At 35.4% G+C, this 27,893-nt stretch overlaps 1 protein-coding gene across 1 annotated transcript in view; it reads right to left on the bottom strand.

Moving 5' to 3' along the window:
* Window positions 1–27,681, bottom strand: part of LOC111158253 (activating signal cointegrator 1 complex subunit 3) — a 362,572-nt gene extending 334,891 nt beyond the window's left edge. The window contains exons 1-3 of the mRNA XM_022520163.1: window positions 27,424–27,681; window positions 9,568–9,692; window positions 7,387–7,537 (exon numbers count right to left, since the gene is read on the bottom strand). Of these exons, the coding sequence (XP_022375871.1) occupies window positions 7,387–7,537; window positions 9,568–9,657 (241 nt within the window). The 5' untranslated portion in view covers window positions 9,658–9,692; window positions 27,424–27,681. The remainder of the gene's footprint in view (window positions 1–7,386; window positions 7,538–9,567; window positions 9,693–27,423) is intronic.
* Between the last annotated feature and the right edge of the window lie 212 nt (window positions 27,682–27,893).

The following is a 27,893-nucleotide window of genomic DNA, read 5'->3' as shown; positions in this document are numbered from 1 at the left end:
TTAAAAAATAAATACTGAAGGAAAGATAGCTAGCCAAGTGTTAAGCTGACCTGTGAATACACAAGCATTTATTATGTTTTTATCAGTCTGAAATATTTAAAGAAAAATAATAATATGAAAAGCCATAACTTTTACTTTTTATTGAATAAAACAAGAACATATACAGTACACATACAGCTCAAAGAATTATCACAAAATGAGTGCACCTATTTAATATTAATCTGGATAGCTACTTCTAGATAGAAAGTATTATCAGCTCCCCAGAAACTGCCAAATCTACTCCATCATTACCTGCTTCCTCAAAAGTAGCCAATATCCTGACTTCTGAATCAGAGATCAGTCATGCCTAGTTTTCAATTTCATAAAAACAGAATCATTATCCTATCTGTTCTTTTGTGTTTGGCTGCTTTCATTCAACATTATAAGATCCATTTACAATGTCACATGTAGTTATAGCTCATTATTATTATAAGGTAGTCTACATATCATATTTTTCTATGCCATTATTTAACAGTGAATTGGACTGTTTCCATTTTAAGACTATTACAAATCATGCACTGGTCTTTTGCATACATGTACAGGCATTTTTATTGGAAATTTATGTACATATTACTGGATAATATATACCAAGACTTAAAATAACACTGTCCAACCACAGCATATACCATCAAACAGTTATTCAAAGCAGTCATACCAATTTAAAACACAATGAGTAGTGGATGAGAATTATTTCACAATCTTGAGCCTGAAAAACAACCGGTATATCATTTTTTAAAATTTTAATCATTCTGATGTGCATGTAGTGCCATCTCTTTGATTACTAATAAGGCTGGACACCTTTTCATGTTTACTGGACATTCAGCTGTCTTCTGCAAAGTGCTTATTCAAGGCTCTTGCTCCTTTTTATATAGGATTACCTTTTCTTATTAATTTGTAGGAGTTCAATTTAATATAGATACAAACTCTCTTTTGGGTTATATATGAAGCTATATTCTCCTACTCCGTGACTTGTCTTTTTATTCTCAAAGAATAAAAAATATCAGTTTTCATGTAGTCCAATTTGCCGTCATTTCCTTTATTAGTGCTATTTACTATTCAACAATTTTCCATATATGGAGATCATGAAGATATTCTTCTTTATTATCTTTTAAAGGATTTATTATCTCAAGCTTCACGTTTCATTTCATAGGCTGCTTAGAATTATTTGTACAGGTTTAATTTTTTCATATGCATATACAGCTGACCCAGCATCATGCACTGAAAAAACAACCATGTTTCACTACTTGATGACCTTCGTGGTAAAAAAAGAGCCCTAATATTTGTAGGTCAGTTTCTGGACTCTATGCCATCCCACTCGTCTATTTGTCTATCCTTAGACCAACATCTCACTTATAATTTACTATCTTTATAACAAGTCTTAATATCCAGTAGAATCAATGTTCCCTCTTAATTTTTCAAGGTTGACTTGGCTGCTCTTTGCCTTTGAATTTCCATATAATTTTCAGATTATCTTGTCAATTTCCACACACAAATGCACATCCCCAAACACAAACGCGCTGAGAGTCTGATTGGGATTGCATGAATCTCTCGGTCAATATGGGTAAAAATGGTATCTTATAATAATGAGTCTTCTAATCCTTTGTACATTATTGTATTTATTTAGGTTTCTTTAATTTCTCTAATATTTCAGTTTTCAATGAGGAAGTCTTTCCCACCTTTTGTTAAATTTACTTCTAGATATTTGATGATTTTTAATGCTTTTGTAAATAGCATTTTAAATTTGCTGCTGGTAAGCAGAAATAAAATTGATTTTTATATTGACCTTGCTAAATTCATATTCTAAAGATAGTTATGTGAAAAATGGGAGTTTCAATGAATCTTTATACTCTTTCTTGCCTTTGACCTTCAGTACAATGAGAAAAAGAAATGGTGAAGGGCATTGTCTAATTTCCTACCTCAGGGGAAAAGCTTTTTCAACACTGCATCACAACATATGATATTTGATGCAGGCTTTTTTAATATATTATTTGTCAAATTAAGAAAGTTCTATTCCTAGTTGGCTAAGAATTTTTATCATAATTGATTTTAGATATTCAAAAAAAATGCTTTTTCTTCATCTACTAATCATGTGATTTCAAACCTTCATCAATCACCTTATTTTTCCCTAATAATCCAGTAACATTTTGTGCATTCATGTGGATTTGTGTTCCCTCTCACACACACATTTCATATGTATTTTTTATTGATCCATTTGACAGTATATTGCAGTCTCCATGACACTTCACTATAAACACTACAGTATGCATCTCCTGAGATTCAGGATATACTTACACGGTCACTAAACCACTGACTCACTTGAGATCTAATATTACCTCATGATATTCAGAGTATATATTTAAATGTCTACCATAATGGTCCCCCCAATTTTTTTATTATTTTTTTCCAATTCAGGATTCAATCAAGGATAGTACATTGAATTATTATATGCCTGTAACCTTCTTTAATCTACAAATAATAACCTCATGCCTCTTTAAATGACATTATATGACATTCTCCAGTAAAGCCATCAAGGCATACAAATTTCTTCATGAGAAGGTTTTTAATTACAGATTCAGTTTCTTTAAGTCAAGTATTCAGATTTTCTATTTCCACTTTTGGCCATTTTAGTCATCTTAGTCCTTTGAATCTGTTAAAAGCTTTTCTCTTCTCATTCTCCTCTTCTTCTTCCAGCTTCCTCTTCTAGAATGAACAGTCACCTCTAGGAAAAAGTGGCCCAAAAGCCAGGATCACATTTTCTGGGTTTATGTCTGCTTCCAGATCTCAGCCCCATAATTCATCGCTTTGGTAGACTCCGATGCAATTAAACAAATTTTATATTTTACAGTTTTTCTAGTTATTCTCAGCAGAGAGTTGTTCCAAATTAACCTGTCTGCCAATTTATGGGAAATGGAACTCCAAACATTTTTGGAATCTGCAATTTTCAAGATAGCTACTTTCCACAAATACTCCTGCAAAATTTCTTGCCACTTCCAATACACAACAGGCCTTTATTATTCTAAATGCGTAGCGTGTCTTCCATAGACAGGATTTCCAGATCCTAATATCTTTTTAAGCCTTTTCCATAAACTGATTTCTACCCTCAGTTTTAATTCCTCACTTTTTGTAGTAAAGCCTTATTTTCTTTACAACTCATAAAATGTAATGGATTACCAAATTACCTAAGCCACATTGTTGCAAGTCACTTTTGTCCAACCTACATTTTGACCCATACTTTTCTTTTTTTTTTTTTAAAGGTTTTTTTTTTTTTTTTTATTTGACAGACAGATCACAAGTAGGCAGAGAGGCAGGCAGAGAGAGAGGAGGAAGCAGCCTCCCCGCTGAGCAGAGAGCCCGACGCAGGGCTCGATCCCAGAACCCTGGGATCATGACCTGAGCTGAAGGCAGAGGCTTTAACCCACTGAGCCACCCAGGCGCCCCTTGACTCATACTTTTCTTAAAGGCAAAGTTATTAAAGGTAAAATGCATATGAACGTTGAAACCCAAATAAGGCAGGAGTTATAAATCAGAGAAGTCAAAACAAACACGTCTGTGCATGGTGAAATAATATGAATAAAATCATGAGATCATTCTGTTCTGGCTCTGGGAGAGATTCAGTTACAGAGCAGAGTAGGGAACTTCAGGGTCTTTCTACTGACCTTTCCTCCATTCTTGATCCCCACTCTAGTTTTTCTATCTACACTGTGGAGGTCTTATCAGCTTCCCAAAATGAGTATTAAGTAACAGATACACATGCCTAATACATGATGCATTTTTTGATCTTGATCTCTTTATTTTCAAAGACGTTTCTACTTAGAGCACATAAAACATACTGACAAAGTTTCATTGCCAACAGAATATAGGTTAATATGATTATGCATATCTTTTAAAACCCATGGAGGAGATAGCTATGTCTACAATGAGTATTTAAATAAACTAAGATTAAGGGCCAAGAATTCTACTTTCAAATAATTTATAATGTCTCCTCCCTAAAGCTAAGTTTTACTATTAAAATAATCTTGAGGGGAGAATAAAATTGTAAAAAGGTACAGGAATAATTAAATATAAGTCTGAGAGGAAAAAAATACTTTAAAATAACAATAACAAAAAGCTGTTAGCATCAGAAGTGATAAAGATCACAGAGTACTTTTAGTTGAGTTCTCAAAAGTTTACTTAATTACTGAACATCTACTATATCCACTGCACCATATTAGGTATTAGTATTCCATACTATAATAAAGTATGGAATAGATGATAGTCTAATGGAACACCATCTACTAAGATTAGAAAAGAGTAACAGATGACATGAATGAAGTCTAAGCCATTTCTTCAGGGATGAAAAGCATTTCACAGGGTAAACACAATGGGGAAAGTTATTTTAACATACAAAAAGACAGAAAAAACCAGTAAGCACTGTTAAAGAAACTAAGTTAGTAGACATTGTATATGAGTAGTAGTAAAGATTACATATGATAGAATGGCAAAGAAATGAAGAGGTAAATTGTTTCAATTCATAAAGAAGCTTTTCTTATGTCCATTCTAAGGAATTTGGTCTAAAGAGTAATATGGGAATAAAAAATGAGCTTTGGTTTTTACAAAGATCAGTCTAGTAACAGTGAGGAAGTTAAATAGGAAAGGAAGGCTGAGGCAATAGGTTACTACAGTAATCAGAGAGGACATGTTAAAAGTCTAAATTAAAGTAAATAAGACAAAGAGTGAATTTAAGAATGGGGAAAAGTAGACTGATGGAACATGACATCTGACTACAAATAAAGAAAAGAATCTAGTATTTCCATCATGTTTCTATTTCAGAATTTGGGTCTAGCCTATCTTCACCATGAATCAATCATGGGATTCAGTTAACCTTTATGGATTGTGTTAATTTATATAGTAAGTAAAAGGAATGGACCAATGTTCTCTGATGTCCCTTACCAGCTTAAAATACCCATTATAATGACTAGTCAATATACATGGTCTTAAATAAGTACCTTCTACTACTATATTCAATTGAAATATAAGTGATTGTTCTTCTTTCTTTATTCTTTTGCTCTGCCTCTTTAATACAATTATACCAAATTAGCTGTGTGAAAGAGCAATATAAGAAATCATAAAAACATTTTCCCCATGTGGCTAACTTCTTCAAAGCTGCTAATTTTAATTATACTTCCATTATCAGCATTACTGTCATTCAGAAAGCATGGCTGACTACTAGGCAACTATTAGTATCAATAAAGTTAATAATTACTCAACTTAAAACAGGATTAAAAAGTAGATACGATAGAGCATCTGCCTAAATCCAACCCTAAGGTTTCTCTGTTATGAAAATATTCTTTTGAGATATTACATCTCAAAATAATCAATCCTTAAAAACATCAATGAATAGATTAGTCCCTGAGTATGAATCAGATGTTTGCCAATAGGCAAAACTCCTAGGATTACATTTAATGACTGATATTTAAAGCAATGATTTCTGACTTGTCAAAGATACACAGGGAAGAAGTCCAAAGGGTACCCTAATTTCCACGTAATTTAAATAAAGAAATAATTTAGTCATGGTACTGAATAAACTCAACATTTTAATACTTTTTTGCTAAGTATTTGGAGTTATTTTTAAAACTGAACTAAAGAAGAGGATAGACACTTTCTACAGTTTTTGAAAAAGTATTTTAGTTAGATCACAATCGCCCCCTCAATGGCCCCAACATCTTAGAAATGAAAACAGTGAAGTCCAGAAAGGTTAAGATCCTAGTCAAGTTGATGTTGGTAAACTGGAGACTGCATTTGCACTACAATTTTCCAATGAATCTAACTACTTCTATATTTTTTAAATATTATGTCAAATGCTATTACAAATCTCATCAAAGTGCACTTCATTTCCCCTAGACTTAAACAAACAAAAAAAAATCCCTTACTTAATAAAGCACTTGAAGTTCAGAAGATAATGTATATGTGACATTCACTTTGTACTTTCACAAATTAAAACAATGAGGACATTAAATTTAAATATTATACTATATTACAAACCAATGATAATTAAATAATATATCAAAGTCAAAATATTTGAAGAATAAATATAAAGATTTGATGATCATAAATAAATATATGAAATATAATAGGAAAACCCTCCCCAAAGTTCGTGTAAGGAAGAACACTGCCAACCAGCGTATGACAAAGAATCTAAATTTTCCCTCTACCAAGAAATCAGCAGAGAAAACTTTTTCATTTATTTATCAAGTGAATCCTAAGGCTCGAAACATGCCAAACACTATTCTAAGCACCCAGCTTGAAGCATTGAACAAGAAAAATAAGATCCTATCCTCATGAAAGTTACATCCTAGCAGCAAAACACAGGCAATAAACAAACGGAAAATATCAGATAATGATACACGTTAAGGAGAAACTGCTGCTGAGGTTATAAGACAAAAGCATGACTGGGTAACAACTTGAGACTGGATGGTCAGTCAGGACCTCATTAAGGAAATAAGTTTTTGGCTGAGTTCAAAATAACAAGAAAGGATCTACCCACTCTAAGAGTAGGACAGAAAGACATTCTCAACAGAGGGAATAACATGTATAAAGACCTGCACTAACTGGGATTGAGGATGTGAGAAAAGGCCAGTGTCTCCTGAAGCACAATTGGTGAGGACAAGGATGACTTGAGGTCAGAAGAAACGTGGAGGCCAGATCTCACAGGACCTGAATATCAGCATGAAGTTTTTGGGTACAAACCTGAATCTGGAAAATTTAGAACTACAGTAGTGTTAACTATGCTTTTTTAGTTATCAGAGTCTAGAAAGAGGATGAATCTCAATGAACAAACTCAGATGTTTTACCAAAGAACCATTTGTTTTATTTTGTTTTTGTTTTTAACTTTGGGAAAGTAAATTATATTAATATGTGGTATCACAAACTCTAATTATAATTTCTTTCAAATATAATCAATTGATGAGAATATTAGTGTGCAAAAGGAACTGAAGCAAAATATAGCTTCAGTGCTGCCCCTCACTATGTGCTGGCAGGCCTCTATAAGAAATTGGTCCCCATGGCTTTTAAGGTTCCTTCAAGCTACATTAAAATTATCATTTACTCTCTCCTTATTTCAACCATAACAGTGGTTTGCAAACTCTAAATTCTTATGAATCCCTCGTGATTAATTGTATAATAAGTACTAATTTAATTCTGCTTCATGACTCTATCCTGAGCCCCTAGATATGTAAGACTATCCTTTATAGTTATAAATACTTGTCTGGAAACTTGAGCTTTTCCCTATATAGTATACAGTTTAAAAAGAATCTATTTTCAAACCCTAGTGAACAAAATAAAACAGAATAAAACAAAACAAAACTATACCTATCTGTTTTGCAGCCTGTAATATATCATTTAAGTCTTCATTTACACTTTGCATTTCACTCTTGTCCAGTTTTTCATTCAAAAATTTTACTATCTTCTTCCACATCACATCCAAATCTACAATTTGTTCATGAAGTTTAGACCGCTTCACCTGAAACAGCATAATACAGTGACACTGGTTAATGGTCTCCTCAAAGCCATCACTTACCATGTATATTTTGCATTACATTATACAACATGGCACCACCCACAAGAATTCAAAATTGCTTTTTAACTTAGCTCCCAGAAGGAGCTTTATTGAAGTTTGATTTTAAAATATCTTGTCTGTTTAAAAAAACTTTATTTTTTATAGTTTTGATCACAATGAATTTTCATTATGCAATTATTTTCATACAGCAAAGGAAAAAGGAACAAAGGAAAAAGTCCAACATCCAGGGGTGCTTACTATTCTCTCATTTATATTGTTGGCTATAACTCAAGATAAAAAGTTACATTAAGGGGCACCTGAGTGGCTCAGTGCATTAAGCCTCTGCCTTCGGCTCAGGTCATGATCCCAGGGTCTTGGGATGGAGCCCCACATCAGGCTCTCTGTTCAGCGGGAAGCCTGCTCCCCACCCCACTCTCTCTCTGCCTGCCTCTCTGCCTACTTGTGATCTCTGTCAAATAAATAAAATTTAAGAAATTAAAAAAAAAAAGTTACATTAAAATGAGGCTCATTAGAGGGTGCCTGGATGGCTCAGTCAGCTGAGCATCCACCTCTTGGTTTCAGCTCAGGTCACGGTCTCAAGGTTGTGAGACTGAGCCCACACTGGGCTCCATGCTGGGCTCTGCACTTGGCATGGAGTCTGCTTAAGATTTTTTTTTTTTAAAGATGTATTTATTTATTTGAGAGAGGGAGAGAGCATGAGCGGGAGGAGCAGGAGAGGGAAAATCTCAAGCAGACTCTCTGCTAGGTGTGGAACCCAACGTGGCACTCAATCCCAGGACCCTGAGATCACAACCTGAGCAGAAACAAAGAGATGGATGCTTAACAGACTGCACCACTCAGGTACCACTGTTTAAGAGTCTTTTTCTTCGTCTCCTTCTGCCCTACCCCCATCCCCTCCTCCCTCTTTCTTAAAGAAGAAAAAAAAAAAAAAAGCAGATAGAAAATAAAATAAGGCTCATTAGATCTGCCACTTTCTTTCCTCAGGAAAAAAAGAAGTGTCTAAAAGTCTGTAAGAATAAATGAAATGACATGGTATATATTTTCAAATTTTAAAATCTCCTATTGTATTTCTAATATAAAGTAACTTTTAAAAGGGGCTTTGGTTAGATGAGAGAAAACAATTCAAGTTTAAGATAGTAATATAAATTAACTGTATAGACTATACCTTTATTTTTATTGCCATGAAAATGCAAACTAGCTCCCACTATAAAGAACATGAACTGTTTTCTGTAGCAAAACTGTATCACTGTTAGAAGAAAACTCTATCTAAAGACTACAAACAAATCTCTTCCTACTATCAATCTTCAAATGAAGGCATTAATTCTAAAAATGGCCTAAGGACTATGAACAATAAAATTCCAACCTATTAGAAAACAAACAACATTAATATTCTACAACAGAGTCAAATAAAGAGTCATCAAAGCAACTTTTTTTTTTTTTAAAACAACACAGGGTCAGTTCCTTCATATATATATTATATAGCTCACATGTTCATATATACAGTTAATACACCTTCAGGCCTATAAAGTCCACAAATCATTATAAGGACCAGACAGAAGTCAGTTATGAGACAAGCCACTGATTTTAAAGCATTAATATTCATATTTTCCATGTTATGGTAAAGACATTACTTCTGTCCATTTGACAAAAGTTTTACCAGAGACCCATAAACTTACTCAGAGGTACCAGAGTTAAATGACTGGATTAAATTACGAAATTAACTGGGGCAGATATCTTAGCAACAAAAGTTAACAAAGAATTTACTATCATGGTTCTGATTATTCTCTTTGACAAAACAGTCATAAGTGCTTAAGATAAGTATGCTCACAGAAAACATCATTACCCATTCCCCTTCTTGGTATCACACCAAACAAAATAAAACTTACCATTTTAAGTACAAAGACCTGAGAAAAAGAGTGTCAATTATCTGCTCACATTGTACATTTATAATGTTTTTCATCTAAAAAGTTTACCTTTAAGTCAGCCACTTCTTCATTATAATTATCTTGCTTGGTGACATTTGAAAAGGAGCGCAAAGCTCCTGTGAGACGTGGTAAAGCCATCTATTATTCAATCAGTGATCCATACAAGGAGAAACCTGAAACTGAAACAAAACAAAATGGTATTTATCTGTTGGGAGGAAGATGGAGAAGTAATCAAACTCAACAAATTGACCTGTACAAGAGAAAAGAAAAACCAATTAGTTAAAACGCAATGCTGAAAAGTTCTCCTGAAACATTTTTAACCCATGAAGTTTTTTTAATAACTACACTAGTTATGGCTAAAGGAAAAGGAAACACAAAAACACCTGTTTGTGGGTACTACCACAACATCCCTTCAAAATGAGTTTTACAGATTCCCAAGGACTCCAATACTATACGACTAATGCCAGTCACACAGAAAGATAGGAAAGCACTTTCCCAACTTTTCTTCAATTTTGTTTTACGCTCACTGATTTCATCTCACATTATCCCTTGCTTTCAGAGTCTCACTGGCTTTTTCTCTTCTTGAAGTATCAAGCATGTTTCTATCTAAATGCATTTGCATTAATGGTTCCCTCTGTTTGAAATTCTCTTCTGATGTTCATTTAACAGACTCCTTGACACAAGACACCTTCTGAGATGGGACTTTCTTAACTACTCAATCTAAGAAAGAACAGCTACCCACTTCCTATCTCTCAAAGCACAGAATTTCAATTCTCCTTATACTAATTAATATGATATTTTCCTGTTTGTTTACTTGTTGTCTTGCTTCTTAACCAAAAAAAAGACCTTTATTTACTGGTCTGTCCTAACAAATGGAATAGTCTGGGAATACTCTGTGTACTCGGTAATTATCTGGTAAATAGTAAAAGAAAAAAATGGAGAAAGGGAGATAATGGTAACAGAGAGACTGAAGAACAGAAGGAAAAAATTAAAGCAGCTGGGGAAGGGGAGCACTCCCAGGAAAATGAAGAAGTCAGATAATCTGATCTCCCTGTTTATATACTGACAACTAAACAACTAAACCTTCTGGCAAACAGACTAATAATACTGACTATGAGGGGAGTCTTTATCTATGAAACACTGTTGAAGGGTCATCCTGGGTTAAGATTGCTTATTATAACAAAACTATAATCTATAGGTTCATAAGGCATGCATTGCTCCCTGCAGAATGTCACAAAAGGTATTTACGTCTCTAGGACAGTTCTCATGGATGATTCTGCCTCACCTAGGACAGCTGGCAATATCTGGCGACATTCTGAGTTATCACCAGTTATCACAACTGGAGAGTGGGGAGTATGACTGGCTTCTGTCAGAGACGCCAGTGACGCTGCTAAACATCCTACAACGCACAGGACAGTCTCCCTACAACAAAGAATTATCCAGTCCAAAATGTAAATAATGCAGAGCTTATGAAATCCCACTCCAGAGTCTGAAATAAAGGTGTTTTATAGTCCAGAAACTTCTTACAGTGTGAAATGTTCCACAAACCTCAATTAAGAGACCTCATTGATTATTTTGGGTCAAAGAACATGTGTTCAATGTGGGAAGGAAAGAACCAGGGGGACTATTTAGAATATTTCAGACCATGACCTGATTCTGCTCTTCTTTATTGTTTATATCCTTGAAAGTTATTACAAAGTTTAATACTTAAAAAAATCTGAGTCCTATATTAGAATAATTATAAACAAAATAACTGAAATGTTTAACAAAATAAGAGAGAATTTAACAGTGAATAATAATAAAAAATGACCAGGCAAATTTGAAAATATGACTTTTAGAAATAAATATATTTACTAAATTTAAAAGCAATCAATAAGGGTTAAAGAATAGATTAGATGCAGCTAAGGAGAAAACTAGTGACCTGAAATAAAGATCTGAAGAAGTAACCCAGTATGCTGTCATAAATAAACAAATTAGAGATTAAGAGAGACGAAGAGGAAGAAGTCCAAATATATCAATATTCACAATAATTAAACTTAACATGCACAAGATCAACAGAATTACTAAATGACAAACAAGTGAACATCAGAGTTACACCTAAAACATAAGACAAAGAAGCTTGGACTGAATAAGATCTTCCTGTAAGTTATAACCAAAAGTAGCTGATGGCTTTACCAAAATTTATCAAATCAGACTAAACAGACTTTAAAACAAAAGGTATTATAAAGGATTAAAAAAATCCTCCCTACATAATAATAAAAATTACATCTCACTAAGAAAATATAAAAATTTTATATTTGCATGCCCTGATGAAAGAGCCTCAAAATAAATTCAAACAAATAGAACTCCAGAAAAAGTCACAAGTGCAACATCAAAGTGAAAGTTCAATATTTCATTATTGAGAGGTCAAACCAACGCCCTAAAAAATTCAGTAAAGTTATATAGGGGACTTGAGCAGTGAAACTAGTAAGTTTAATTTAATGAACATATACAGAAATCTGTACCTAATGATGAGAAAATATATACTCTTCACAAGTACATGTAAAAAAGTTTAATGAAGTAGCCTGTGTATATTAGGCCATAAAGCAAATTTCAACAAATTTCAAAGAATAAGTACCACACAGATCAGGGTCAACAAACTTTTCCTGCAGAAAGAGAGAATAAATACTTTAGATATGGGAGACCACATGCAGACTTTGTCACATATTTTGGGATTTGTTTTTGCTTTTGTTTTAAACAACACTTTAAAAGTATAAAACTATTATTGGGCTCTGGGTGACCAAATTAGTTTGCTGACTCCTGATACAGATTCTATTTTCTGAGCAAAATACAATAGACTAGAAATCAGAAACAACAAAGATAAAGTAAAAAAAACTACAAATGATTGCATTCCAAATCAATAAGAAAATGGTATGAAAATGTCTGGGGGGAGAAAAGATTTGGATGCCCTATATCACACCAAAGAATTTTAATCAGAAAAGTAAAATGACCTAATTTGCAAATAAACACCCTACCTAGCTGACTTTAAATTTCAACTACTCATTGGGAGTGAATTTAGGAGAGTATTTCTGAAAACAAAATGACTCATGGAATCACATCTGGATTTTTCTAATACTGGGTAAATACTGTCTAGAGTATATGGAAGAAGAAATGAAAGCAGGGGTAAATAGCACAGAACGGATTCTCAAATCTTAGTATGCATCAGTTACCCAGCTAAAACTAATAAGCCCCTGCGCCTCTACTCCTCATCCCCAATTTTGACTCAGTAGATTAGATGGCACTGAGATGAGGCATAAGAATTTTACATTTCCAACAAGTTCAGGTCAAGGACCACACTTTGAAAACAATTGTTTTAGGGATATTATCTTTCATTCTTCTTTTTTTTTCTTTTTTATTATCTTTCATTCTTAAATCACATTCAATTTTGTCTCAAATCAATAGTGATCAAGGAGTTTCCACCTACTAAGAATTTAGTGACCTGAGCTTAATTTTAAGTGCACAACCCGTTTTCTAGGAGTCTTTCTCAACCAGGGTCTGTGAGAGAATCAAGTCTTAACTGAGAGTGACCTGAGTGACTTTTTTCTCAATTCTCCCAAGGATGGAACATATAGTTACTATTATCCAAGTGGAGAAGTAAGGGACACAACAATGCCTTTGGGCACTGAGGTTTAAATTCTCTGTCCAGATTAAGAAACTATCAAGATAGGCATTCTATTCATAATGATTGACATTAACCCAGAAGTTTAAAGATCTTGACAGAAAACTGAATATAATCTGCCTCAGAATGTACCTTTTACCACATAAGTTAGTATTTTCAAAACACAACATCATAACAAAAGACATACGCTACATGGAATATTCCGCTACATGGAATACTCTGCCTCAGGTATGTTTCATGAATAAAACGGGTATTTGGAACCACTACTTCCATCATTTTGACATAACCCACTATAATCTCCTGAATCCCCTGTTCTTCTCTAAAAACAGCAGGGCATGAGTATAAAGATGGATGAAGTCTAATTCACAAGCCTAACAAATCCTAACAAACAAGATAATACACCCAGTCTCTAAGAAGAGATCTAACAGCACGGCCTGGTAATGAGGTCGCACTGTTGTCACATCCTATACTAATAGGAAACTTTAAAACTCCCTAAGTTCTCATCAAAATGTCCAATATGAACTATAGTTGTCAAGAAAATTAAGTAACCCATACTACTTGATTTTCTGATTTGCTTTCTGTTTTCTTTCTCAGGTTTAACACTAACAGTTCAAAAATGTAATAGCTCATTTGTTCATGATCACCTCTAAATCATTTATTGACAAATAGTTGAGTTTCTTTGATTTACGAAGAACAGTTTTAGATACTGGGTATAAATAAGATTTACAGAATTCTGTTCTTCAAAACTCACTATAGTTTGTACCAGCAAAAAAGATTACTAACACTTAAGGATACCTAAATGCATAAAAGTCAAAATGAGAAACAAATTTTACATCTTAGTTATTTATTTAATCAGCAAATATCTATACATGACCAGTTATACATTAGCCACATTGTGAGGCTCAAGATTAAAAAAAAAAAATTGGGGTTATGACTACACTTGCTCTGAATAACAAGATTACAGTATGGTTAAGAAGAGTTACAATAATTATGCAGCTATAACTGTAGGAAGACAGAGGTAGAACATCTAAGAGAATGGGAAGGAAGGTAGATAAGGACCAAAGTTGAGATTTACAGGGCTTGAATGAATTGCCTAATAGAGAAGAAAAGGTAAGGGCATGAAGGAGAAAACTAAATAATGTACATTTGGAGACTCATGTAATAAGAATATGTGAGCAGAGACCCAACACCATGTTTCAATTTAAGCACTTTTTATCCTGACAATCCGAGTCACTGAAAAAAATTAACATACCGTAGAAAAATTACTCAGATTTAAGTTTGGTGAGCAGATTAAATGTGGGTCAAATTGGAGACCAGCAAATCAGTTGGAAAGTTATTTATTACAGTAAACCAGATGTAAGATAAAGAGGGTGGAATTAAGGCAAGAAAAAGCAGAAGAAGATGAATTTGAGAGATACTTACAATTGAAAGACAGAATGGGTAGGATATGCTGTGAAGATGAAGGGGAAAGGAGCAGGACACCCAAATTTGTTATTCAGGAGAGGCAGAATAGTGGCAAATATATGTAATAGATGCCATACAGGAAGAGGAAAGATGACTAAATAATTCTGCTTTGGAAAGTTTTGATCATGTGCCATCAAGTAAGATAAACACCAGTTTTGGATTCCTTATCAAAGGTCTGGGCTAGAAATAGAGAATTTAGAGTTATGACTTCAGGGCAGTTAAAACCATGAGTGAATACATTGCTTTAAGTCAAATATAAATAAACCTGTGGACTTTCTCCCTAAGAAAACAGACATACACATATATAAATATTTTATAATTCATTTCAGAAGCCTCATGAATACCATGAAACCCATGCACATGAACCCCTAAAAACCTCTTGAGAGTGGACAGTAGAGGGCCAAGAATAGAGTCCTAAGAAACAGATCAGCAAAAAGTTATCATATGAAGAAAGTGTTACCACAAGAGAACAGAATGTTACAACTGCTGTTGCAGAGTTCACAGTATTTGGCCACTCTCGGGTCTTAGGTGAGTTTAGCACACATACTTTCAAAAAAACTGGGGGAGAAAGCAAATTTCGGTGGGTTGAAGAATAAATGAAAGGGAGAAAACGAGGAAATAAAATGGGTACAAGCTATTTTTTCAAGGAACCTGGCAGAGAAGAAGAGGAGAAAAGCAAGAAATAGTAAAATACATTGGGTCAACAGTTTTTGAAAATATAGGAGAGAGCTGAGCACAATTCCATAATCAGGGGAGAACCAGTAGAGAGAGAGGGAAACACTGAATAATCAGAACATTATGACTAAGGGAGTAGAGTCCCTGAGAATATTGGAGTGAATGAGAATAAAAGCATGAGGTAGAGATATGACTGCTAGAAGGAAGAGCAGGGAGGGATGGACGCCTGGAGGTACAGATACGATGGTAACATGGTGAAGCATTGAACAGGGAGAGAAAAAGGTGGTGAAAGGGAGTTTCCACCAAAATCTTTGAGATCTGCTGAAACAATTCAAAAGACAATGAGAAAAAAATTTTTGAAGACAGAAGCCAAAGTCTGATTTCACCACCAACAATAAGATAGGAAACTGATTAAGAAACCAGTAAAAGATTTTTCAGGTAGCAATGAATACTCAGTTTATACTGGAAAAACACAAATTTAGAGTGGCAACAATCTGGCAAAGGAACAAAGACTGGTATGATCCAGGGTTGAGGTTTTATAACATAGCAACAGTAGTAGGACAGTGGAGTCTAAATGATGAGACCAAGCTCTGATTTGAGGTCCAAACAAAAGGAAATGATGTTCAAGTTGGAGGTCTTAAAGACACATTATGGGGCCCTGGGTGGCTTAGAGGGTTAAGTGTCTGCCTTTGGCTCAGGTCATGATCCTGGGGTCCTGGGATCCAGTCCCACATCCTGCTATCTGCTTTGCAGAGGGCCTGCTTCCCACTCTCCCTCTGCCTGCTGCTCCCCCGTTTGCACTTTCTCTCTGTCAAATAAATGAATGGAATCTTTAAAAAAAAAAAAAAAAAAAGACACATCATAATGTTCATGGTGAAAATTTCTGGTTTATAAGACTACAATGAATACATTTAAAGATAAACTGTCCTATGTAGCAGTTACCTCAGTAATTTTTATTACATATTTAGTATGACCTACTAAATGGCAAATGAATAAATGAAAAAATCCTTTAACAATAAATATTAACATCTTAGCATATAATTTAAAAGACTAAAACCCAAAAGACTATTTTTATTGGCCAGCAGTAGTCACCAGTGATTGTCTGAATGAATCTTCAGAATGTTGATTAGATATAAGTACAGATAAAAAAGAAAAGGTCTTGAAGTACTTAACTGTCCTTTTAAACATTCAATTTAGGGAAGAAAAAAATCTGAATGGAATATGTTTCCCTTTGTGAAATGATACTGACCAACAAGCAGTGGACTAGAATTCTAGTACACATTATTCTGAAATACCACATAGCAAGTTTTTCTAAACGGGGTCTGACTGCTTGACCCTAACTTTAGGAAAATATAGTTACTATATTTTTCATTATAAACAAATAACAGCCAAACTATATTTCCTAACGAATGTAAAGTCACCAATTAACTCTTGGCAATCATGGATACTAGAAAATTACTGGCAGGAAAAGTCAAAGTAATATAATGTATTTGAGGGATAAAAACACTGGAATAATGGGAGTAGGCTGTGAAAGGAGTAAAATTAGAATTTAAGGTTTCAATACTTAAAATAGAATTATATGCCAACAAACCAGATTTTGAAAATTAAACTGGAATATTTATTTTTTACTTCTAAAAAGTGAGCTGTAAAATAGTTAATTCAGCCAAGATTAGAATTCAGAAAACACCAGCTTTCGTAGACACATTACATATATAATCCTCTAGGATGCCATTTCAAAGGGGGGTAATTTTTCACAGTAAATTCTAAAAAAGATTTTTGCCTTTTATTCCTAACTTGTACATTATTGCCATCAGTTAATACAGTAGAGTCATATCATAGGCACATTTACCTATTTGAATCAACCAAATAAAACAGGTCAAATAAAGTTATAGACAGACAGAACCAATACTGGAGTTTCCGCCACTATTTAATAACTGAGTACTTGCTCCAGAGTGAATGGAAGATGAGCAATAAAAATATGATGCTCCCGGGGCGCCTGGGTGGCTCAGTGGGTTAAAGCCTCTGCCTTCGGCTCAGGTCATGATCCCAGAGTCCTGGGATCGAGCCCCGCATCGTGCTCTCTGCTCAGCAGGGAGCCTGCTTCCTCCCCTCTCTCTCTGCCTGCCTCTCTTCCTACTTGTGATCTCTGTCTGTCAAATAAATTAAAAAAAAAAAAAAATATGATGCCCCCTTCATGTGTGAGTCACTATATGCATCTCAAACTGTGAGCATCCTGCTGCACTGCAATGTTTAAAACTATGTTCCCTTAAAAAAAAAAAAAAAAAAAATAGGGCATCTGGGTGGCACAGTAGGTTGAGTGTTAGACTCCTGATTTTTGTGAGATCAAGCCTGGCCTCTGGCTCCACACACGGCTTAGAGTTTGCTTAAGATTCTCTCTCCCTCTGTCCCCCCCTGCCTCCACACACTCTCTCACTCTCTCAAAATAAATAAATAAAATCTTTTAAATATATATATACACACACACCATGGCCATTAAACACAAGCCAACTTTTCACCTGGTTCATTTGAAGAAACTGATCATTTTCCAAGTCTAGAAAAAAGACACGACTGCATACAACATACTAAGACAGTGTGTTTTGACAAACTTGTGTCCAGCTGAAGGATTTTCAAGGGCAATTTTTAACTGTTCATAATTTCCACCCAAGAAGTTCACTTAATATCCTAACTCATTCCTAAGCAAGAAGCAACTGCTCTTGAACAGTTTCCAGTCAAATTAGAAAATACACTTGGAACCTCGACAACACAGAAAGCAAGGGTAATATAAATAATACATAAATATACACTTTTTATATAAATAACATATCTAATGGTTTATTAAAAATGAAATTTATATAAGGTTCATACTCTTTAATTTACTTCCCCCAACTATTTACTTATATTAACCCTACAAAGAATAGACCTAATTAGGCTCATAACTCTAAACCAAAGTTTTCATATTATAAGAGACCCCCATAATTATATTAATTTTACTTTTTAAGGATAAAGAACGCTTTTCTTTAAATGCCCTTGGAAAAACAAGTGTCTAGAAAAATATATCAGCTCCAGTTAAGAACAAGAAGCGTAGTCAGAAAGCATTTCACAAACCCCAAACAAGTTCACTAATTACTCCTAGAGAACACATGGAACAGATACACAACATACTAGGAGTGTCTATCTTAACTCTCTCCACACTAGTCCAGTTGAAAAGGTCCTGGGCCAGGTTATCTGAGAAAGGCAGAATTCTAATTCCACCCCAAACTATGGGCTTCTTGAAGACCCAAAAAATGTCTGTCTGTCCCTTAATAAAACCTGAATTCACCAAACCAAAACTCTAGTGATTCTCAAGCCTTAGCTATTTAGAGAGAAAGGGTTTTCCTGACTTTACACTGGTTCTTCTGTATTACAACTTTATGGAGCACCACTACATTCCTGAATATGAGCTCCTTTAGGAATTCTGACTCAAATTTTTACACCCAAACAAACAGGATTATCTACTTTGAATCAAAAAAAAAAAAAATATTTATCAAAGGGTATGATGACCTTAATCTTTACTTCTTATTGTTTTATGCATGGCAGAGGATATTCTTAAATAGCCCTAACACTGACATTATATAAAAGAAGTTGGCACACACTCACTACCCCTTTTTCTCAAGTAGAGAAAAACATTAAAATAAGGACTCCGATGAATTTATGTGGTAAACAGAATATAAAAAAAAGAAAAGTAAATTACTACACACTAGACATTATGAATGCCTCTCTATGTACAAATACAGAGAGTAAAAATTCTGTTATGTTACTACACTGCATTTAATATATATGCTTTATTTATTATTTCTGAAAAAAAAAAGTGTATTGATATAGCCATTATTTAACATTCATGTGTGAACTGTTTCAATATTATGAAAACTTAACTACTGATAAAAAAAACCCAAGTGCTTTCTTTTGCTTTCTGTGATATCAGTCAGAAATATGCCCTGACAAATAAAGGTCCACCAGAATGTCTTTTCTGTGTCTTGTCCTGAGACGAACCATCACCTTCTTATAAGACTTTATCCTCTGCTACTCCCAGCTTCCTAAACTAAAAAAAAAGTTTGAAAGGATCAGGCCTGTTAGTTGTCATTCTTTCTTATATTCTTTCTAGGCCCTTTTCTTAGCAATAAATTATATATTCTACAATTGAGAGGAAAAACAAGTTTTGAAAATGATACTCTTCACCTTTTTAAAATCTAATTACTGAAAGAAACATCATGTTTCAAAAAGCATTACAAACATATTTTTAAAATTCACTTTCTCTAATGTTTTAAAAATTAGTGCATGTAACCTTAAACTTTTAAAAAATAATATAGACATTTCTCTAAAGATTGTTGCTTAACAATTTTTACAGTGAAGATACCAGGAAAATCATGATATCTGTTGACTTAATAAAAATGGTATCTGTATAGATTGAACAATGATGTTTTTCAATGTCTTTTAAAAATTTCCATATAAGTATAGACCATAAAATAACTGATTACTGGATGTTGCTTCCTGATCATAAATATACTTTAAAAAAAGAGCTATTTGTACTTAAGTCATCAAATTTATGCACTCTTTCCCACATTAGTGACTTCTAAATAGGTGAACACACCAGTCATCCTACTTTAAGCCTTCTCTTCACCAAGTCAATCAATCCTATTTCTTTCCATCAACCCCCTCATTATGCCTTGGTTTACATCCTGTAAATTGCAGTATTTTTCAAAAGAGATCTGAAGCAAATATGGCAAAAATTAAAACTTGTTAAATCTTGTTAAATTATTTTCTGAAATATCCCATATTCTTGAAATATTTCATAATTAAAAGTTTTAATTAAGTTTCAATAAATACAGAAGCTAATAAGAGAGAAAGCAGTTTTAAAGCAACAAACTGAATGGCAAATCACTGGTTCTGAAACTACTACCTAAAAATTAGCAGGTTAATGAGAGACTGAACATCTGAACATGGAGCATCTGAGTGCTTGTTTAATGTTCCCACACACATTGTGTCTCAATGCCTCTTAAGGAAAAAGTTCATAATAGGTAACCAAATTTTTGAAATACGTACCAACTTTTTAAAAGGTTAAAGGGGAAAAATGAACACAAAGTAAAAGATCAGACAAGCCCATCACAGTAGCACACCTTGAGACCTTGTAAAGACTTGAGAAACACCAGGCTCACCGGGGTGAAAAAGTAAACTTCAAGGTGGTAATCTAACCAAGGAAGACTAAAACTTGATCAATTTTCACAATCATCTGAAAAAGCTGTTAAAGTGTTTTTTTATCCCACTTTTTATTCAGCACCAATAAAAAATATATTGCATCTGGTGAAAACACTTTCTAGATAGCCTTCATCAATTCATTCAAGAAAAATTTACTCAGTGGGGATACATGATAAAATTGCTGACATGAAATTGTCCCCTCTCTCTTTATTAGTAATATTTTCTTCTCTACTGGATCATCTCCAAAGCCTAAAAATATGGTATAAGGACTCCCATGTTTAAAAACCCCCACTGACTCCACAGCCCTCTTCAATTAACATCTTACTTTTAGCTTCTCTACAATAAAAATTCCATTCCGATCAGGCTTTTACCTCCACTGTTCCATCAGAAGAGCTATCAGTGTCACAAATAACCTCAACATTGCCAAATTCAACATTACTTCTCAGTACTTGTTTAATTCCTGTCAGTTTTTGACCTAGCCCTTCTAGATACAGTTGCTTCCCTTTGCACCTACGACACCAGTATCTCTTTTTTTTCTCCAACACTGGCACTTTTTTCTCCTATTGATTCCTCCTCATCCTCCTATCCTTTAAGCATTGCTGTGAGCCAAGATCAGATCTCAGACCCCTTCTCTAGCTACACTTGTTTCTTAGGTGATCCCATTCAGTCTCAATGCTTTAAGTATCAGTTATACACTAATTCCAAATTCTTATCTCCATGCTGCACATCTCACCTGTATTCCAGATTTGTATACCGTTACCTCTTTCACATCTCCAATGCATGTCTAATTGTCAACTCAAACTTAAGAATATCAAAATTGATCTCCCACTGCAAATCTCCTGTGGTCTACTTCACTTTAATGAATCACAACTCCATTCTGACTATTGCTAAGGCCAAAAATAAACTTGGAGTTATGCTTTACTCATCAGCAAATTCTCCCAATTCTACCTTCAAAATATATTCAGAATCTGACCACTTCTGACTGTCACTCTTTCTTCCCTAGATTATTAGAATCGCCTGTCTAGTCTCCCTATTTTCATCCTTATTAACAATCTAGTTTCCACACACAAACAAGAATAATTCTTCCCCCAAACAGATAACATTTGTGGCTCTACTCTGCTCAAAAACCGTTAAAGGTTTCCCATACCTCTGAGTAAACTTCAAAAGGCTTAAAGAACTTGGCTTTCTCTTACATTTTGATCTAATCTCCTCTAACTCTCCTCCTTGCTCATATTGGGATATCCATATTGCCCTTCCTTCTAGTGCTATAACTATACCAAGCAGATCTCCCTATATGAATAATTTTCTCAAACATGCCACATAGGTAGTTCCTTCATTTCCTCAGGTCTTTGCTCAAATGTCTCTTTACCAGAGAAGCCTTCTCTGAACAGCATCCCCTTCCTTGATCCTTCTCTTGCATTCAACTCACTTTATTTCATGGCACTTATCACATGACATGTTTTCTGTGTTTTTTATCAGTTTCATCCAATAGAGTATGAGCCAGATGAGGGTGAAAATTTTGCTTTGTTCATTGTAATATCCACATCATCTAAAATAAAAAAGTATTTTGGGCCTAGTATGTTCTCAATAAGTATTTGTATTTTGGCTGGATAGACCAACTGAAAAGAAAAAGGAGGTCAAAATGGCCACAAAAAAGAGGCAGTATTTACAGGCCTGGACATACACACACACATATATAAAATATGTTTTTTTTAATGTTTACATCATCTTCATTTCAAAACCTCAAAAATACCCCCCAACACATAAATTAATTTAATCATTTGATTAATTTATTTTAGTCCTTAAGGAGATGTTTTACAAACTAGTAAGTTTTCCAAACTCAAAAGAAATAAAAATCTAACGTGATTTTCTCAACTCATGATGCCACTCTTCTCAAAGAACTCAAGAACTTATACATACAGAAATTTAATCCTAAAGTCAATATTTGGGTATTTTCTAAATTTCAGGCTAATAGAAAACAAAAAGCAATGGTAAAAGTTGACAGTTGCTAAAAAACCTAGAGTAGGAGTGGGCTCAGAAGGAAAACCACAGTAGAAGAATGGAGGAACAGATTCCACTCACCTGTTACTTCTTAACTAGCATTTCTATTATATCCAATAAATACAAAGAGAAGAGCTCTGAAAAAAGAGTTCAATCATTTTTCAAACTCCCTAATAACTATTTTTTCCCCCAAGCTAATGGCCAAAATCACTAACTTAGGATACCAACTTTTTCACTTTTTAAATCAAGGACAAAGCCTCTACTTTACTTACTTCAGACTGACCAGGCTGCATTCACGGGTATTATTCCTTGATTCAAGTTAATTCAAAGTCTCACAAAGCCAGCATCTTGACTAGCACCTCAGGACTGCAGTAGTGTATGTCTTGCTTTTCCCTAGCACCTTGCATGGTTCTTGGCCTATACCAAGAAACTCAATAAATATTTGTTCCATGATCTGTGACTCTTTCTAAAAAAGTGATCTTTAGGCTATTCCTTGTTTCCCCACCCCCAGAGTGCAGACAGTGCTAATATTTTGCAAAGTTTCCTTCACTCCTTAAAGAATGCTCATAAAAACAGTTTAAGGGGTCCCCCGGTGTTAAAAGTCCTGCTTAAGTCAGGTCTGTTTTAGAAAACACATGCACACTGGGAAAAAATGCACTGAGATTATTTTTACAAAATGAGTATCATCCTCATATTAAGTTCTTCTTATAAATCATATATGTCAGGTTTTATAATTAAGTTTCTTAAATCAAGATGAAGGTATATTTATTTCTATTGATGTTTAAAAGTAGAATTTAACATTTTTAGATTGTTTTATCTGATTAGCCTGTTGGGCATTTATTGACTTTCAAGAAAGTAAGTAAAAGAATTTTTCTAAAAAAGACAAATAGAACCCTCCAACAAAGGGATGTCCATGTGGTTTTCTGTCTTTGGACATGTAAGAATTGGAAGCAAAGAAATGTTGACTTGAAGACGACTGGGGTCAGCCTTCTCCCTGCAGGCTCAAGATCAACCATCCCAGAATGAAAAAAAAGAAGAAAAGAAATAAAGAAAAAAATTGTCTCATTAATAAGAATTTTATTGGAATGGAATGTTTTCCTTTATCAAATTTGCATGCCATGCTTCCAAGCTACACACAACTGAGTAACTTTCTAGTCACTAACTTAATTTCAAAATGACCTAGCAAGTCTTTAAAAATGCTGGGAAACTGGGGCAACTGGGTGGCACAGTCAGTAAAGCGTCTGACTCTTGGTTTTGGCTCAGGTCATGATCTCAGGGTCCCGAGATGGAGGCCTGAGATAAAGGCCCGGCCTACTTGGGATTCTCTCTCCCTTTCCCTCTGTCCTTCTCTATTCCCCCCACCCTCTATGCCACATCCACTCTCTCTCTAAAATAAATAAATCTTCAAAAAAATAAAAACAAAATGCTGGGAAACGTGACCAACCTCCTCTCTGACTACTCCATAATCCTGAGATAATTCCCTCCTTTTGAAGCTCTGCTTTAATAGACCAGAATAGAGGATTCTGAATTCATATGGTTTAGTTACAAGTTCTCCATTATAAATTGGTTGCATTGGAATCACAGGGGAGTTGTTTGAACATAGACATTTCTAGACACCACCCGTAGAAATTCTGATTCAGTACGTTTAAAAATCTCTGGTTTAATTATTTTTTTTAAGATTTTATTTATTTAACACAGAGAGAGAGAGAGATCACAAGGAGGCAGAGAGGCAGGCAGAGGGAGTAGAAGGGAAGCAGGCTCCCTGCCGAGCAGAGAGCCCGATGTGGGGCTCAATCCCAGGACCCTGGGCTCATGACCTGAGCCTAAGGCAGAGGCTTTAACCGACTGAGCCACCCAGGCGCCCCTCTGGTTTAATTATTAAACAAGTAGGTGTGAACTTTCCCACCTTCAAATATAAATATTTCTCAGCAACGATCTTATTAAAACATATACTGAGAATGCTTACTGCTACCTGTAAATTTATTACATATTACTAGCTTTAAAATTATGTATGTCTTCCAAATTCCACCCTTATTTTCCATATCAGTTCAAACCTTTGATAATGAATTTCCTAACAATTCTCTTTGAAGAACAGATCATAGAATTAGAGGAAGATAAGCCCCAAACTCCAAAACCAGAAAGATAAAATAAGATTCTACCTTAATTTACAAAGGTCCCCAGGAGTTAGTCTATTCAAGTAACAATGAGGAGAGGCAAAATGACATAGTATGAAAGTAAAATAAAAAGAATGAGAACTGAATTCAGATGTCCATTTTTGTTTGATGATTAAAAAAATCAGCTAACTTTTCTGGGTATCAACTTTCTGATCCATAAAATAAAGAGGAGTTTCAAAATTATTTTTTTTAAGATTTATTTATTTATTTGAGAGAAAGAGAGAGAGGATACAAACTGGGGGAGCGGCAGAGGGAGAGGGAGAAGCAGGCTCTCTACTGAACAGGGAACCCGATGTGGGGCTCAATTCCAGCTCCCTGGGATCATGACCTGAGCTGAAGACAGCAGCTTATTAGCTGACTGAGCTACCCAGGTGCCCCTCAAGATGATTTTTAAATGCTCCTTTCAGGTTGAATGATCTGATTAAATCAGAATATTCAAAGATGGATTAAACTGCATTAAATCTGAATAACAGAGTTTCAGAAACAAGACAACCTGTAAAGCAGATCATTATAGCTAACAGCAGGAAAATGAAACTGAACACAAACATTCTCAAACATACTTGCTCATCTACATGCAAAATGGAGAACTTAAATGAAATGCTATATGCTAAATGAATGAACATTTACATAGTCTACTATGAGGGAGGCATTATACTAGGCAAAAGATGTAAGAAATAAGACCCGGTAACTACTTTAAAAGACTTTACAGTATAACGTAGGAAAAAGACACATAATGCCTACCTTCTCACAATTACTAAATACGTTAAGATACCTTATTCTTTCCTCCTTGGTAATTATGCACTTTTTCCTTCCATAAATGTTTGTTAAAATTTCAACTTCAGGTAGTTATCTCCTCAGAGTTGAAAACTGTGCCACATTATATAAAGATATACTTTGCACTGCAAGGGCTTATGCTAACTACCTCCCCAGAGAAGGTACTATGGGGCAAAAAATTTACTTGTCAATAAGTACCATACATATTTCTGATGAATATGCTTTGTGCATATAATCCTTGTGAATTACAAGTTATTAACACATAGAAGATCAAATGAGACCAATGTAAAAACGGGAAAAATAAAGTCTTTTTCAAATAGAAACTGATTTCCAATTGTGAACTTTGTATTTAAGCCAACTTTACAGAAAGAAAAAAAATTATTCTGGGGGCTCCTGGGTGGCTCAGTCAGTTAAGCGGCCAACTCTTAATTTTGGCTCAAGTCATGATCTCAGGGTATTGAGAGAGAGCCCCGCATTGGGCTCCCCACTCAGTGGAGAGTGTGCTTGAGATTCTCTCTCTTCTTCTCCCAATACCCCTCCCCCCACTTGAGCTCCCTCTCCCCCTCTCTCTCTCTCAAATAAATCTTTAAAAAAAAATTATTCTTAACTGGCAAAACATTGGCACGTATGCTTTTTGATCAAAGGCAAAATCAAGTCATGCTGTTCAAGAAAAATAATCTGTTCCTTTTTAGGGGCCCATTACATATTAATATTGACAATAACTTACTCTCATGAAAAGCTTCACTTTGGTCCACTAGAGATCCACGACATGAAGAGGAACCTTAGTTAGGATTCTCTGTTAAAAGGGTGGACTATAGAAAGTTGCATAAGCACAGACACTGTATCTCTCTTGATTTTCTAGGCCTAGCACAGTGCCTGACACAGATGAAGATATGAATGAATGAAATGATAAAAGAAAACTGTTCAGCAGGGATCAAGAAGGCTAAACCATAAAAAATTATTCATCCAAATAAGATCATTTAGCCTAACTTAATTGGCATCTCTAAGGAGCATTTTTCTCATGCGAGACTACTATTATAGTATCATCACAAATAAAAAATACATGCACAGAACCTCAATCCAGATTAGAATCAAAAGCTGAATTCTTAACTTTTCACAACACTCTGAAAATGAGAAAAAAAAATTCATCCATGAAACATGAAATCTAGTGATGAAGATACCGGCTATTCAATCCAATCTTACTTAGAGAAAGAAAATATTCTTACTAGCTTGAGTGTACACGTGATACCATTCATATCAAACTTTCAGCTAACGCTAAAATTATGCTTCTTTTAAACGAAAGAAGAGCAAAATACACAAACACACTGCATTCAATAAATAAATTACCTTATGATATAAAGGCTATTTAATACAACTGCCCCCATACCCACAACACCTGCCTCAAACGCGCACACATCTACTTACTTCAATATGACATTCTAGACTCGGCGATTGCTAAATTCACCCACAATTCACCATGACCAACTCCCTAACCAGACTATTTACTTTTCAGCGTGGGGGTAAAAAAAATATAAAGGAGGCTTTTCTCCCAAAATCTGTGTGAAGAAAACGAAAAAGTTACCACGGCTTTTAACAAAACAAACGAAACCTAAAGAAAGCAAATTACCCTCACACAGGAAAGAAAAATCACCCCATCTGGTCACCACGTTGTGGCCTAATACCTGGCCAATATCTGGCTTGGGGCGATTTTTCTGATCACTACTCCCACCTACAGATTCCAAGAGTGGGACCAGACTGTCGGAGACCACAGACACGACTTCAGGCCCCGAGAGGGATGACAGCTCTTGGCTTGCCGCCTAGTCCCGAAGGAGCTGTCGGGTCGCGTAGCCCACCCCGAACTTCCTGCCCCGCCATCTACCCCTGGCCGCGGCGCCCCTCCTCCTTCTCCCACCTCCACCTCCTCACCTATCTGCACCAGCTCACGCGCATCCCATCACTCGGTCAGCTTCTACCTTCGAGTCTCCCTCCCTTTCGTTTTCATTTTCACTTCCCACGCCGGGTAGAGAACGGAGGGCAGAGCCGAAGATGCCAGTGGGCGGCTGCACCCCTGTGCCTTCCTCCGCACCCCACCCGGAGCTCGCCGGGGTCGCTCCCAGTCACAGAGTACAGCGCCCCGACCACCACACAGACCTACAAACCCGGCTAGGAGGGAGAGGGCGGAGCAGGCGCGGGCCTACGCGTCACCCGACCGCAGCGGCGCCAACGTCGGCACGTCGGCTCCCCCGGGCCCCACCCCGTCCGCGCGCGCCGCCGCCCGCCTCCCGCTCGCCTCCCGCTCGCCTTCCGCCCGCAGAGCTGAGCTGCGAAGGGGGCCGGGCTGGCGCCGAGGGCGCGTCCCCAAACGGGCACGGGCGCGGACGCGCGCGTTCCTGGGG

This window comes from Enhydra lutris, unplaced genomic scaffold (genome assembly GCF_002288905.1).
Source record: "Enhydra lutris kenyoni isolate GAN:26980312 unplaced genomic scaffold, ASM228890v2 scaffoldscaffold58, whole genome shotgun sequence".
NCBI lineage: Eukaryota > Metazoa > Chordata > Mammalia > Carnivora > Mustelidae > Enhydra > Enhydra lutris.
Note: the sequence above shows the minus strand (reverse complement) of the source record. Positions and strands in the feature narration are given on the sequence as shown.